Raw genomic sequence first — 15,968 nt, 5'->3', positions numbered from 1 at the left:
ATGAAAAAAAGGTTCAAAATCCCTAGCATCAGGGAAACGGAAATCAAAAGTACACAGAGGTTTTTAATCTTACAGCAGTTAGGATGACAAGCATCAAGAATACAAATGAACATCAAGGTTGGTGAGGATGTGGGGGTAAAGAAACACTTAACCACTGTTACTAGGATTGTAAAGTAGTACAACTATTATGGAAACCAGTATGGAGGTTCCTCAGGACACTAAAAATAAGTATGCCATGTCACTCAGCTAGACCACTCCTGAGTATTTATCCCAAAACTATAATCAGCAGCTGAAATGATACATGCATACCCATGTTTATAGCAGCACAATTCAGACATACACATACATACACACACACACACACACACACACACACACACACACACACACAATGGAGTTTTATGTAGCCATAAAGAAGAAGGATATTATGGCATTTTCAGTTTCATGGATAGACCTGGACAACATTGTTAAGAAAAATCAGCCAGATTCAAAAAGTCAAGATTTGTATGTTTTCTCTCTTATGTGGAATCGAGAGAGACAAAGGTAGGAAAAAAAAAACCACTTTTGATGAAAATAGTAGGGTGATCCGAAGAATAGAGGACAGGATTGACATGGGGGAGGAGGAGAGTGAAATGGGAGGTACTGTGAAAAGAAATTAACCACATTAAGTTATGTGCATCATATGAATATATCACTATGAATCCCACTATCGTGGATAATTAGAAAGCACCAGTTTAGGAGGCTAAAAATAAATGCATAATGAAACAAAGAAATGTGGTGTCTCATTAATTGCTGAATGTTCTCCAGTGCCTGCCTGTGACCCTGTAGTTCAAGTGCTGTTCACATATTGCTTATTTCTGAAGGAGCTGCATCATAACAAGGATTGAGAGATTCTGTGGCCTCATGAATAATCTCCCTGTGCTGGAAGCCTTGCTGACCCTCACTGGAGCAACCCTTCACCCTGCCAGACCTCTGCAGGCTGATGTGCTCTCCCTGTCTCTCATGCTGGGGAAACTGATGTTGTCCTTATCTCTGGGGGTGGGAGTGGGATTTTGTTCTCTATCTCCACTTCAGTCATCTGGGGGTGGGGGGTAGGATTCTGCTCTCTGCCTCCAATTCAGTCATCTCTCCATGTTAGGTGAGACAAATTGAAGGATTCTGAATCAGAAATCAGGCTTTATAATCTGAAGGAAAAAGAGACTCATTTCTTCATTTCCTGACGACCAGCCATTGTTTCAGTGGACACTTTGAGCATCACTCTTATCCTTCTATTCTCAAACTGGCTCTTTGAACTTCTTCCCATTTTTAGACATGAGCTTTGATATTGTGAACATGTAAGTTTGTCACCTTTCTGGGGAGTCAGAACACAGAAACCTCTAAATAGGAGCATAGTTAAGCTGCTGAATTCTGTGGCAGTTCATTGGTTATAGAGGTGTCAGCAGGTTCCCTCTGCTTACTGTGTTTCTGTGCCCAACTGGATATCAGTGGGCATTGACCTCCATAATTCAGGCATTAATAGACAGGAAGAGTCAGGAGTAGCCATGTTCACTTTCATGATCATGAAGCTTGAAAAACTTGATTGTCTCCAGGTTGTGCTGTGTTGTGATTCTTGGACCCCTTGCACACTGCTTCAATCTTTCTGTGCCCCTTATTTGGGTGAACTAGATGTGCCAGAGTGTGGCTGGGGATGGGTGAAGCACAGAATGTCTCTGCAGTGAGGAACATTGGATGACCCAGTGTTGACTGTCCCCCTAGCCCACCCATGACCTATACCTCCAGCCCTGCCTCTAGGCTCAACGTTCTATTGAACACGTAACAAGTTAATAAAACATGGATTTGAAGCACTGTATGGTTACAAAGATTATCACAGAAAGATTATATTATGGAATTAGCCATACAGCCTTTCCAAATAATATACACATAAAGTCTGATATGAATATAATGAAAAAATACATGAAGTGTAAGTAAGCAGTAAAAAAGAATGGAAGAGGTCATAATAATTGAAAGATGTTAGCACTCAAAGACAGGTTTATCAAAAACAACACGGCAGCAACAACAACAAAGTCCATCCATGTAGCTCTGCTCCTGAACTAGTTTCCAAACAAATAACGGAGAAGGAAAGAAAGGTAAGAGATCAAAATCACTCTTCGTGTAAACAGCAGCCCTCTAGCTCATTAACAGGAGTGAAGCAATGTAAAGGCCCAGGGTATACTTAGATTTGAGAGATCCCAGCTGAAATGAAGCCCCTTCCTCCCTCCTGAGCTGTTCACAATCACTTCCCAATTCATTTATGAATCTCAATGCTGGGCAGATTGTTTGAGTCCTTTCTGGTCCTACCCAAACAGAGTCCACAGGGTCAGCTGGCAGCTGTGTCCTCTGAAGTCCTTTACTCTCCCCTGTGTTCTGATAACCAAGTCTAGACTGCACTTAGACAATCTCATGCTTCGTTGAGAGTAAGTGAAAACTTCTCTCTAGTTATAGGGTAAAGGAATGGAATCTGGATCATAGGAAGAAATTTGTAATGCACCATCCAACAGGAGATTTTCCCTGACTTCCCTTAAAGCTCCACATCACATGGGCGGCTCTCCATCTCAAGCTTTGTGTCTTAGGAAGTTGAAGGGAGTGCTGGGCCAGGAGAGTCTGGACTGCTGAGCAGGTTGGAGGGGAAAAAGAGGCACTGTGAAACTTCCCCGCCAACCCCCACAGTCCTGTCCATTTTCCAGAGGACAGGACCTGCCTGAAGCTGGTAGTATTTTCCCTTTCTAAGATATAAATGCCAAGAAAACAAATCCCACTACTCCAGTCAGTTCTTTTCAGGAAAGCACCTCTTCATCCCTAGTGGCCAGTAGGTGGCGGTCGTCCCCTGTAAGCTTGTGATAGCCTCAGAGTACAAGAGATCTTGCTGTTTCCTTTTAGTTACAAGTACTGTGACATCACTGTCACAGGGACATTCCCTCATTTCCAAAAATATTCATGATGCTTGAACAAGAGCCAGTAACTTAGGAGTTTCTGACAAACCGAGCACTTTCACTCAACGTTTGATTTCAAATGTGGTATCTGTACTACTAAAGGGAAAGTGATGAAAAACCACAAGGGAAAACAGCTGTATGCATATGCAGAGCAGGCTAATGAGGAGTGAAGGAAGACCCCCGAGTGGGGAATTCTAGAGGAAGGGGGAAATGATTATTTTGATTTTTCTCATGAAAGAATGTAAGCCAGAGCAATAGGGAGGAATGTGCCAGCCATCAGAATCTCAGGGGAGTACCATATGTCTTTCACTTCAGTTTTGTAAATGAACTTCTCATTCAGAACTGTCGACAAGCTGTCATTTCCTGACTGAATCTAGACATTAGACTCATCATTGTTCCAAAGTAGTTTCTGCAATATGAGGAGAAATCCTGATGCAGTGGTAGGACTTCTGCATAGGTCAGAAACCTGCCCCCAAACTTGTCAATGCCCTTGTCACCCTGGGCCACCACCACTAGTCCCTGAAAGAGTTTCCCTTGGCCTGTATGCACTGGATGCTGCTTTCTCTTTCCTTTGGGTACAGCTACTATGACATCACATGCAACGGAAATCGCACATGAGAGAGAGCTCTCCAGCAGATGTCTCTGCAAAACCTAGACAATTTATAGAACTTCTGCTTTCTATTTGTGCTGCACTTTTCTTTGGGGAAACTGTAAAGCTGAAACCACAACACATCAGAAAGCATCCCTGTGTGAATGGGCAGGCAGGCGAAGGGAGAGAATGACAAGGGTGTCCTGGAATTCTACCTGAGAGAGGAAGGAAACTGTGGTGCTATGGGAATGTGTCCTGGGATGCTGAGGGAAAAGGGGTGTGCCAGGAGCCAAAATCAAAACGAAACACTGTGTGTCTTTTGCACCTTCATGGAGAGGTTCATTCCCACTGTCAGGTATTAATGTAAGTCATCATGTCCTGAGTGCAAGTAAAGGACACTTTGTTAAAGTGAAAAAGAATCATTCTTAAGCCTCTGCAGAACCCGATAGAATTATGGACATTCGGGCTGCCTCCTTTAGACATCAGGGACTGAAAGGTAGGGCACACTTCTAAGAATTTTCTAGAAAGACAAATACTATTCTCCTAGACAACAAAGAAAAAATAAGAAAATACTACCTAATGTTAAATTTTCAGCCTATGAAAGGTACTGTGCAAAAGGATTTGAAATGCAACTGTTTGTTTAGTATTCACGAAACTCCTAATATTTTGTTTTTGTTTTTCTTTATTTTTAATAGTTCTTTTTTATTTTTTCAAATACTGATTTGTTGTACATGATGGCAGAATGCAATTCATTTCACATTACACATATAGAGCACAAATTTTCAAGACACTGGTTGCACACAAAGTATTTTCACACCATTCGTGTCTTATACATGTACTTAGGGTAATGATGTCTAACTCATTCCACCATCATTCTTACCTTCTTGAGCCCTCCCCTTTCCCATCCCTCCCCTTTGTCCTATCTAAAGTTCCTCCATTCCTCCAATGCTCCCTGCATCCCCATTCTCCCAATCGTCATTATGTGTCTGCATCCTCATATCAAAGAAAACATTTGGCCTTTGTTTTTTTGGAATTGGCTAACTTCACTTAGCATTGTGTTCTCCAACTTCATCAATTTACCTGAAAATGCCATGATTTTATTCTCTTTTAATGCTAAGTAGTACTCCATTGTGTATATATACCAAAGTTTCCCTACCCATTCATCTACTGAAGGACATCTAGGTTGATTCCACAGTTTAGCTATTGTGAATTGTACTGCTACAAACATTGATATGGCTGTGCCCCTGCAGTATGATGTTTTTAAGTCCTCGGATATAAACCAAGGAGTGGGATAGCTGGATCAAATGGTGGTTCCATTCCCAGTTTTTCAAGGAATCTCCATACTGCTTTCCAGATTGGCTGCACCAATCTGCAGTATGAGTTTTCCCTTTTCCCCACATCCTCGGCAACACTTATTTTTGTTTGTATTCTTAATAGCTGCCATTCTGATTGGAGTGAGATGAAATCTTACGATCGTTTTGATTTCATTTCTCTAATTGCTAGAGATGTTGAACATTTTTTCATATATTTGTTGATTGATTGTATATCATCTTCTGAGAAGTGTCTGTTCAGTTCCTTGCCTGCTAGGAGCCACAAGCAAATATATGATGTATGGCACCTTTGGTTGTAAAGTGACGCCAGCTAGCCACTGAGATATGATTATGTTAAGATTTACATTCATATGGAAATTGGACTCCCGCTGTTCACCTTGGCCTGCTACTGGACTCATGTTACGGGACTCATGGAGAGTTCCCATTGGTTGGGGAAGGATAGTAGGAGGGAATTCCGGGGGAGGTCCGGGGGACCCCGGGTTCCGGGAGACGCGGTTCCGGTGGAGGCGCGTGGGAGGACCGGGTTTGGCTTGCCGGCGCCTAGAGAGTATCGGCGGCTTTTTCAAAATAAAGTTTTGTTCCTGCTTGAGTGGCTCGTGATTCTGTGCCCAGCCAAAACTGCGGCACTTGCCCATTTGGATTATTTATTTATTTTGTTTATTTTGGTGTTAAGAGTTCTTTATATATCCTAGAGATTAGTGCTCTATCTGATGTGCTTGTGGTAAGGATTTTCTACCATTCTGTAGGCTCTGTATTCATCTCACTGATAATTTATTTTGCTGAGAAGAAGCTTTTTAGTTTGAATCCTTGGTTTGATCCTTGGTTTTAATTCTTACACTACAGGAGTTTTTTGTTTTTTTTTTAAGAAAGTTGGAGTCTAATCCTACATGATGGAGATTTGGGCCTACTTTTTCTTCCATTAGGTACAGGGTCTCTGGTTTAATTCCTAGATCCTTGATCCACTTTGAGTTGAGTTTTGTGCATGGTGAGAGATAGAGGTTTAATTTCATTTTGTTACATGTGAATTTCCAGTTTTCCCAGCACCATTTGTTGAAGAGGTTATCTTTTCTCCAGTGCATATTTTTGGTGCCTTTGTCTAATATAAGATAACTGAAGTTATGTGGGTTAGACTCTGTGTCCTCTATTCTGTACCATTGGTCTACAGATCTATTTTGGTGCCAATACCATGCTGTTTTAGTCAATATTGCTGTGTAGTATAGTTTTAGGTCTGGAATAGTAATGCCACCAGCTTCATTCTTCTAGCTAAGGATTGCTTTGGCTATGCTGGGTCTCTTGTTTTTCCAGATAAATTTTATGATTGCTTTTTCTATTTCTATGAGGAATGCCATTGGGATTTTGATTGGAATTGTATCAAATCTCTATATGGTCATTTTGACAATCTTAATTCTGCCTATCAAAGAACAAGGTAGATCTTTCCATCTTCTAAGGTGTTCTTTAATTTCTTTCTTTAGTATGTTGTAGTTTTCATTGCAGAGGTCTTTCACCTCTTTTGTCAAATTTATTCCTAAGGGGTTTTTTTGAGGCTCTTATAAATGTGGTGCTTTTCCTAGCTTCACTTTCAGTGGACTTGTCACTGATGTACAGAAATGCCATTGATTTATGGGTATTTATTTTATATCCAGCTACTTTTCTGAATTTATTTATTAGTCTAGGAGATTTCTGGTGGAATGTTTTGGGTCTTCTAGGTATAGAATTATATGGTCTGCCCATAGTGATAATTTGAGTTCATCTTTTCCCATCTGTATCCCTTTAATTTATTTTGTCTGTCTGATTGCTTTGGTTAGAGTTTCAAGAACTATGTTGAATAGAAGCAGTGAAAGAGGGCATCCCTGTCTTATTCCAGTTTTTAGAGGGAATGCTTTCAATTTTTCTCCATTTAGCATGATGTTGGCCTGGGGCTTAGCATAGATAGCCTTTACAATGTTGGGGTATGTTCCTGTGATCCCTAGTTTTTGAAGCATTTTGAACATGAAGGGATGCTGTACTTTATCAAATCTTTCTCAGCATCTATTGAGATGATGATATGATTTTTATCTTTAAGTCTATTGATGTGATGGATTACATTTTTGATTTCTGTATGTTGAACCAACCTTGCATTCCTGTGATAAATCCTACTTGATCGTGGTGCACTATGTTTTTGTATTTGATTTGCCAGAATTTTATTGAGAATTTTTGCATCTATGTTCATTAGAGATATTGGTCTGAAGTTTTCTTTCTTTGATATGTCTTTGTCTGGTTTTGGAATCAGAGTGATATTAGCCTCATAGAATGTATTTGGAAGTGTTCCCTCTTTTTCAATTTAATGAAATAGTTTGAGAAGTATTGGTGTTAGTACTTGTTTAAAGGTCTTGTAGAACTCACTTGTGAATTCATCCGGTTCTCGGTTTTTCTTGGTTGATAGACTTATGATGGCATCCTCTATTTCCTTGCTTGAAATTGATCTGTTTAAATTGTGTATATTATCCTGATTTAGTGTAGGCATACCATATGCCTCTAGAAATTTGTCAATGTATTTGATATTTTCTATCTTATTGGAGTACAAATTTTCAAAATAATTTCTAATTATCTTCTGTATTTCTGTAGTGTCCATCATACTATTTCTATTTTCATCACAGATGTTAGTAATTTGAGTTTTCTCTCTCCTTCTCTTTGTTAGCATGGCCAATAGTTTATCAATTTCATTTATTTTTTCAAAGAACCAATTTTTTGTTTTGTCAATTTTTTCAGTTGTTTCAATTTCATTGATTTCAGTTCTGGTTTTAATTATTTCCTATCTCCTGCTGCTGTTGGAGTTGATTTGTTCTTATCTTTCTATGACTTTGAGATGTAATGTTAGGTCATTTATTTGTTGACTTTTTCTTCTTTTAAGGGATGAACTCCATGCAATGAACTTTCCTCTTAGCACTGCCTTCATAGTATCCCAGAGATTTCGATATGTTGTATTGGTGTTCTCATTTACTTCTAAGAATTCTTTAATCTTCTCTTTGATATCTTTTGCAACCCATTGTTCATTCAATATTGTACTTTTAGTCTCTAGGTGTTGGAGTAGCTTTTATTTTATCATTGATTTCTAATTTCATTTCATTGCAGTCTGATAGAATGCAAGGTAGAATCTCTACTTTTCTGTATTTACTAAGATTTGCTTTGAGGCATAACATAAAGTCTATTTTAGAGAAGGATACATGTGCTGCTGAGAAGAAAGTGCATTTGCTCATTGATGGATAATATACTCTACATACATCAGTTAAGTCTAAGTTATTGATTGTATTATTGACTTCTATAGTTTCTTTGTTTATCTTTTGTTTGGTAGATCTATCTATTGGTAAAAGAGGGATATTAAAGTCACCCAGAATTATTGTGTTGTGATCTATTTGACTCTTGAACTTGAGAAGAGTTTGATTGATGGACATAGATGCTCCATTGTTGTGTTTGGCACATATATATTTATAATTGTTATGTTTTGTTGATGTATGGTTCCATTAAGCAGTATGAAATATGCATCTTTATCCCTTTTGATTAATTTTATTTGATATGAGGATGAAAACCCCTGAAGTCTACTCTATTTGATATGAGGATGAAAACCCCTGCTTGCTTACGTAGGCCATATGAATGGTATATTTTATCCCAAACTTTCACCTTCAGTGTGTAGGCATCTTTTCCTATGAGATGAGTCTCTTGAAGGCAGCATATTGTTGGGTCTTTTTTTTTTTTAAATCCAATCTACCAGCCTATGTCTTTTGATTGGTGAGTTTAAGCCATTAATATTTAGGGTTATTATTGAGATATGATTTGTATTACCAGTCATTTTTGTTTATTTTTGGTATTTAGCTTGACTTGGTTTCCCTTTGTTTGGCTTTTCTTTCATTGTAATTCTTCCCTTTGTAGATTTTCATTATTGTTTTTCATTTTCTCCTTGTGGAATATTTTGCTAAGAATGTTCTGTAGTGCAGGCTTTCTTGCTGTAAATTATTTTAGCTTTTGTTTATCATTGAAGGTTTTTATTTCATCATTAAATTTGAAGCTTAATTTTCCTGGATACAAGTTTCTTGGTTGGCATCCATTATCTTTTAGAGCTTGGTATATGTTGTTCCGGGATCGACTGGCTTTGAGAGTCTGGGTTAAAAAATCTGCTGAGATCTGAATTGGTCTTCCCTTATAGGTAATCTGATTTTTCTCTCTTACAGCCTTTAAAATTCCATCCTTATTCTGTGTGCCAGAAATTTTCATTATAATATGTCTTGGTGTAAATCTGTAGTAATTTTGTGCATTTGTTGTTCAATAGGCCTCTTGTATTTGATTTTCCAATTCATTCTTCATGCTTGGGAAATTTTATAATATTATTTCATTGAAGAGATTATGCATTCCTTTGGTTTGAATCTCTGAATCTTCCTCTATCTCAATCAATTTTAAATTTGGTATTTTGATGATATTCCATAATTCTTGGATGTACTGTTTCTGGTTTCTTACCATCTTCACTGAGAGTTCAACTTCATTTTCAAGATTGTGTATTTTGTCTTCATTGTCTGAGGTTCTGTTTTCTAAGTGGTTTAGTCTGTTGGTGATGCGATCTATTGAGTTTTTTAATTGGCTTATTATTTCTTTCATTTCAAGGATTTCTTTTTTTTCAGTATCTCTATCTCTTGAAATAATCTATTTGCTCTCATATCTCTTAGTTGGAGTAATTAATTTTTGCCTGTATCTGCTCACTTAGGTTGTTCTTTAATTCCCAAATTATTTTAGTTATGTATATTCTGAACTCCTTGTCTGACATTTCAACTACTTCACTGCCTATGGATTCTATTATAGTGTCTTGGCTTGTTTGGGCCACTTTCCTCCCTTGTTTTTTTATGATGTCTATGTGTCTTCCTCTCTTGTAGTATAGATCTGAGGTATTACAGCTTCTGCCCTATTGTCTTATGGTGTGCCTACAGGTTACCAATACCTCACTTTTAAGAAAGAGATTAATATTATAGCACTCAACGTAAGCAACATGCAGCCATATTTCAGTTAGCTTCTATTTTTACATTTACAGTTCTGTCACTATCAACAGAAATAATGAGTTCGGTTATCTTCAACCATATAATCAATAGGTTTGCGTAATGGTTTACAGTTTCTGATGGTTGAAGGGGAGACTGGGTGGTTGGCTGAGATGTTTATGAGGTAGGATGTAAGAGTACAGAGATATTAGGTTATATGATTAGTGAGAGGATAATCATAGGAAGTTGGCTGTTATTAGGAGAAACAAGAGATAGGCAACCCTATGCAAGACTCCCTGTTACCTCAGCAACAGGATAACTGTTAGCACCCGTAGTAGAGAAACCTCTGGTGCAGCCAAGCCACAGGGACCTTGGTGGCATCTTACCAGGTCCTTATCATTGTCCTTTGATAGAAACGGTGATATCCCAGTTTTGTGGCAGTGGCAGCCTCAATCCTGTGTGTTTCCTGATGTTGGGCTGTGGAGCCATGCTTTGGTGAATAAGGAACCCCAGTGCAAGGTGGCCCTCAATGTGGGCACGGGATGGCTCTGCCCTGGAACTCTGGGACACAGTGGCTCAGAGCCTCCTAATATTTTGAATGCATTTTATTTATAAGAAAAGTGTGGGTTAGAGAGTTTAAGTGGGTTGTGATATATCACATATACATCCAGGCAGAATGAAATTCAATGTAAAAATCTTTATTCTTAATTACAACTGATTTTATAACTTTTGTAATTTGGATTTGTTATAATTGTTTAGTTCATTTATCTTCAGAATTATATACAACACCCTTGCTGTATGGATTTTCATGGTTCCTGTTTTATTTTCAGCTGATTTTGACCATTTTTTTTAGTATTGAGTATATTTATTAGTGTGGTTTCCTACTTTTATTTTGTAAGGAAAATGTGCTAGTCTTTATATCCATGGTAATTTGGCTATGTGTATTCACATAAGATCATAATATTTACAAAACCAGAAAAATTATAAGCAGTAATATAAAGCAATTCTTATCAAATTCTACCATACAAGAAAATGAGATGTTTATGAAGTTGATGTAGTGAACCAATGTGACAATAAATTAAAAAAACTTAAGGAAGCCAACAGTCCCAAAAGTTGCCATCTTATCAGTAGTAATGAGTGTTTTGATGGAGGACTGAATTATTAACAAAAGCCCAGTAGCTTACTTGTAGACAAGGAAATGTTGACTTAAAAAAAATTATAAATTACTATTGTAAGTTACTATTTCATGATTTATAATAAACAGACTTGTGAGTCAGCTTTTTGTCACTGTGGACAAAACACGTGACATAAGTACAACTTATACTGGGAAAAGTATTTTGTCTTAAGGTTTGAGAGGCTTCATTCCATAGTCAACTAACTCCATGGCTCTGGACCTGAGGCAAGGCAGAACAACATGGCAGAAGGGCCTGGCAAAGGAAAGCTGCTCAGCTCATGGCAGCCTGGGAGCAGAGAAAGAGAATCCAGAGCCAAGATAAACCTTTCCAGGGCAGGCCCCTAGAGACCCACTTCCTCCACCTAGGCCCCTCCTCCTACAGTTTCCACGCCTCCCCCCATAGTCCATTAAGATATCAGTTGGTTAATCAATTGATGAGGTGAGAGGCCTCATGATCCAATCACTTCCCAAGAGCTTCACCTCTGAATATTGCACTGGGAACCAAGTCTTGAAAACTAAGTGTTTGGGGAATCTTTCATCTCCAAACCTTAACACTGTATTAAGCATGTTATTATGATTTTCACTACATCAGTTACATAAAATCTACCCAAACAATATATTGAAAACAATGGGCAACTATGCACACAAATGAAGAATTATCAATCTTGCCAATCTACTGTTTTTTCTTTCTCCACTTCATAGTCACTACCTCCTCCTCTAACCTATACCCCTTTTCTCTCCCTAGGCTGTTAACACATCAGCTGAGCTTCTTGGTTCATGCTTCTCCCATTCACAGAGAAAATGTGGGGCATTGAGATCCAAATGATGCTAAATAAAATTAGGCTGCCTTTAAAAAAAAACTGTTCTTAAGTCTTTAAAGTTTTACACATTCTGTTTTATTTAGTCTTTTTCTGAGAAAAGTGTTGTCTTTCTGCTTCTTTACCACTTTCACTTTCCTCTTGAAGCTAGAAGCCAAATAGCATGAAAAATGAAAACAAAAATGGCTGAGCCATTATTTCCAAAAATTTTGATACATCATTTTTCTTTTCTTTTCTTTTTTTTATATTTATTTTTTAGTTTTCAGTGGACACAACATCTTTATTTTATTTTTATGTGGTGCTGAGGATTAAACCCAGCGCCCTGAGCATGCCAGACGAGCACGCTACCGCTTGAGCCACATCCCCAGCCGCTCATTTTTCTTTCTCTAGTGAAGATTCCTAGAAAGTTCTCATTGCATCTGAGAACATCAAGGCAAAGATAACCATGCAAATCTAAATTAGATGAAAATTCAAGTGAATATCTCCTCAGATGACACGACACACCAAAGTTCTTTTCTGCCCTTGCTCACCTACCACCTACTCCAGTATTGTTTCCACTCATTAATTCTAGGATTCACCTCTCACTGAGGTTGCCAGGTCCATCAGTATTCCCACAGTGGTTATGGATTCAATCCACAGAGCAGCTTACTTGCTGAGGGCCATTACCAAGTAGGAAATTTCCTTGCCAGCGTACCCCATGTTAATTTCGCTGTTGACATTGCATGTTAGGTGACCCTGCCCAAGGACGAGGGTGGATCCAGGATTAGGGTGTATCCTGCAGTTTGAGGAAGTATCCCAATCCTTGGGTTTAGGGCGTTCCCGGTTTAAAACAAGGCGTTCCCAGTTTAAGACCTTGGATTTTAGGGAAGTTCGATGTTGAAGATTATTGCTGCTGGGATTAGGGTGTTCCTGCTGCTTGTTCCCGTTGAGTTCTCATGAGATTCAAAGGGAGATTGGGAAAAAGCCTCGTGGAGTAGGGGAGTGGGGGGGCAGGAGAACTGGGATTGCCCCAGAACGTGTGTGGAGGCGGTGTGAGTTCGGGAATAAAGAATTGCTGTTTGAATCTACAAAGCTGTGTGGTGGCTCGTGATTCTGTGCCCAGCCAAGACTGCGGCACTTACTAACATTAGACATAGCACCAACTAATAAAAGGGAAAATGATAATTTTAATTAAACATATCATGATTTATAACTAACCCAATATTAAGCATATTAATATGATTTTTCAGTACATCAAATCAATGAAATCTATTAGGACATAAATAAATTAAATGAAAACTATATAGGAAAACAATAACCTACATTCCTGTTTTTTCAGATCACACACTTTTCTCTTTGCTTCAGAATGAAACCTCTCAGAATTCTTTTCTCTTTGTTATCACTAACTACTTTTTATTATTCATCTTAGACCTATGTCAAAATGGCTTCTGGTGATTAATTCTACCAAACCAGCTGTCATTAAGATCACCACTGCCCTTCACTTCCCCAATGTATTAGAGAGTTTCAAAACATCTTCCAAAAATCCATGAATTTCTCTACTTCTAAGGGAGTTCGTATCTTAAAAATACTTTATTTCTGCCATTCTCTCTTGATGTCCTTCTAAACTCAGGGTATTCCACCTATGTCTCCTTCCTGATTGTTCTCTCCTCTCCCTTTAATAAAAGTCGAAAAGTTCTCAGGATCAAGTTTAAGTCTTTTTCTCCCTCCTCACTCTCCCCCAAGATCACCTCCATTGCTGAACTTCCAATTCCCGGTTATGAGCCATCAGACAATGTATTTCTTGTTAATGGCAAACTCATGTATTCAATGAGCATTTGCACTTGGTTGTCTATCAGTCAATTTATAGAAGATGTACCTGCTTTCACGTTTCTCTGCTAGCATGTGACATCTACCTTCCACTGAGAGAATTTCTTTGGTTTTTCATACTCCTCATTATAGATTTTAATATAATGCATAAGTAGGATCATTGTGTTTAGATCTCTTTCTCTATAAAAATCAGACAAAAGAGAGCAGGAACTGTATTTTTATGTTCACCTCAAAACCTTGAGGGCAACATGCGACTTGACTTCAATGAAGTGAATTTTTTAGTACAGGGTGAAATGTAGCACAAGGGGGAATTCAATTCTACCATTCATTTTTTTAGATCCAGTTGTAAAATCAGGCTTGACCAGTCTTTTCATTAAGTTTATTGTGTTCAACATAGAAGAAATTTTCCATAGTAAAAATTTAATGAACAATGCAAAATAAAAAGTTGACAAAATATAAAATGTACTTTTTTATATTAATCACAATGTAAAGGTTTACTTCAGCTTCTATGAACAATTCAGAAACAAATCTGAAACAATTCAGATCTTATAAATAACATAAAAATAAATATTTAAATAAATAGAAAAAAGATACATGATGGTCCTGCGTAAATGGGATGTTGTCTAATATTCTTGAAATCATCTGAAAAATTGGTTGAATTCATTTCAAAATTCCAGCAGGAATGAGTCTTTGAAATGGCAGAACTTGTGGGAGTGTGGTAAGGTGTGTTCATCAGTGAGAAGCATTTCCCTGCTGGACCAGGTCCCATTCCATGCTCCTTAGTCTTCCATACAAGTTGGCTGATGAAGAGAAGGATTTCATGATTTCTGCTCTGACCACCTCCCAGGCACAAGGCAGGTATTTCTTCTCCTTCAGGTAGACAGTGATCCTGTGGAAGTATTTCCTCACAGCCCTCAGGGGAGCCTCTTCCACTCCCACCTGCTGGGTCCCACAGTCTTTCAGGTCATCCAGATGCTGATGGAGGCCACTGAGGAAGGTGTCCAGGAGGGTCTTGTCCCAAGCAGCAAAGGCCTCCTGGGTGCTGAAGAGGTTGAAGACCTGCTGGGTCATCTCATGGAGGACAGCAACAGCTTGAGCCTTCTGCACCTGTTCACCCTCCAACTGCTTCTGAGGGAAGGCAAAGTCCTTTCTGTACTTCAGGCAGGAGAAAGTGGGAATTCTCCTCAATTTTTCCAGGAGTGTCAGGGCTCCCTTCTCATTTCTGTCAGATGTTTCAAGACCCAGGTTGTGTATCTGAGGCAGGTCACAGCCCAGAGAGCAGGTGGACTTGCAGTTGAACACCATCAGGGCTAGCAGGAAAGCCAAGGGCAAGGCCATTGGGGATCTTGTAGATGCTGCTGGGCTGCTTGAAATGGGTGGTCTTGAACCTTTGTCTCTAGGTTCTCTGAAGCCCTTGCTTTGTGTCTATGTCTTAAATAGGAACCAATATACTTTCAATTTTCTGAATGTCATCAGAACTTTCTACTTCTGTTTTGGCTTTCCTTTACGCATTCTCTACATGTGCTTAGAGTAATGTTTTACAATCTTTTTTGAAATTATTGCTTTCCCCTCTCCTGCTCCCAAAGACTTTTAAGATATTTTTTTTAACCATTGAAACCTCCATTATATTTTAGTAACGCAGATATATTGAATATCTATATGTGTACCCTATGTATATCTCTCATTTGTGTATAAAAATGACAAATTTAAACTTCGTGTTCAATAAAAAGTTCAAAATTAGTAAGAATTTTAAGGTAAAAGTTAATTTCATAAACTATTGGTATTTTACTTATATTCAAATCCAGATAGTTTCTAAGGGACTTTACTGTAATTAATTTACTTACAGAAAATTTAATATATCTTATTATGTCCAAATTAGCAATTTACTAAAACGAAATAATTGCCATGTAATTATATATTCAAAAATCTTTTAAATGTTAGGACACTGAAAACTGAAATATTCAAATTTTTATTTTTAGTGTACTTTTTTTCCTTCAAAGAGAAATTATTTTTACGTGGCTAGATACTAGATGTTCATACAGTTTATAGATATCTTATTTCCCTCAGTACTGACATAATTATAGAATATAGTGCTTCTGTATTATTTCTCAAAGTCCATAACCCATGCAGGAGCTCTGAGGATCAAGTATAACAAACACCTGACACAGCAGACAATGATAGCCTATGGGTATCCAGAAGCCACCTCCTAAAACATTACTTTGATATCTAATAACCCTGGAATAACCCTCCAATCCCAGCCATCTATTTTCCATGGATTTGGAGC

The 15,968-nt window shown here is 38.2% G+C and overlaps 1 protein-coding gene across 1 annotated transcript; it reads right to left on the bottom strand.

Moving 5' to 3' along the window:
- Nucleotides 1-14,416: 14,416 nt before the first annotated feature.
- LOC308632658 (interferon alpha-5-like) lies at nt 14,417-15,022 on the bottom strand (the record flags this gene model as incomplete). Its single annotated transcript, XM_081264943.1, has 1 exon — nt 14,417-15,022. The coding sequence occupies one exon, from the start codon at nt 15,020-15,022 to the stop codon at nt 14,417-14,419; it is 606 nt and encodes a 201-aa protein (XP_081121069.1).
- Between the last annotated feature and the right edge of the window lie 946 nt (nt 15,023-15,968).

The sequence above is a fragment of the Spermophilus citellus genome (genome assembly GCF_964194105.1).
Source record: "Spermophilus citellus genome assembly, chromosome: 2".
NCBI lineage: Eukaryota > Metazoa > Chordata > Mammalia > Rodentia > Sciuridae > Spermophilus > Spermophilus citellus.
Note: the sequence above shows the minus strand (reverse complement) of the source record. Positions and strands in the feature narration are given on the sequence as shown.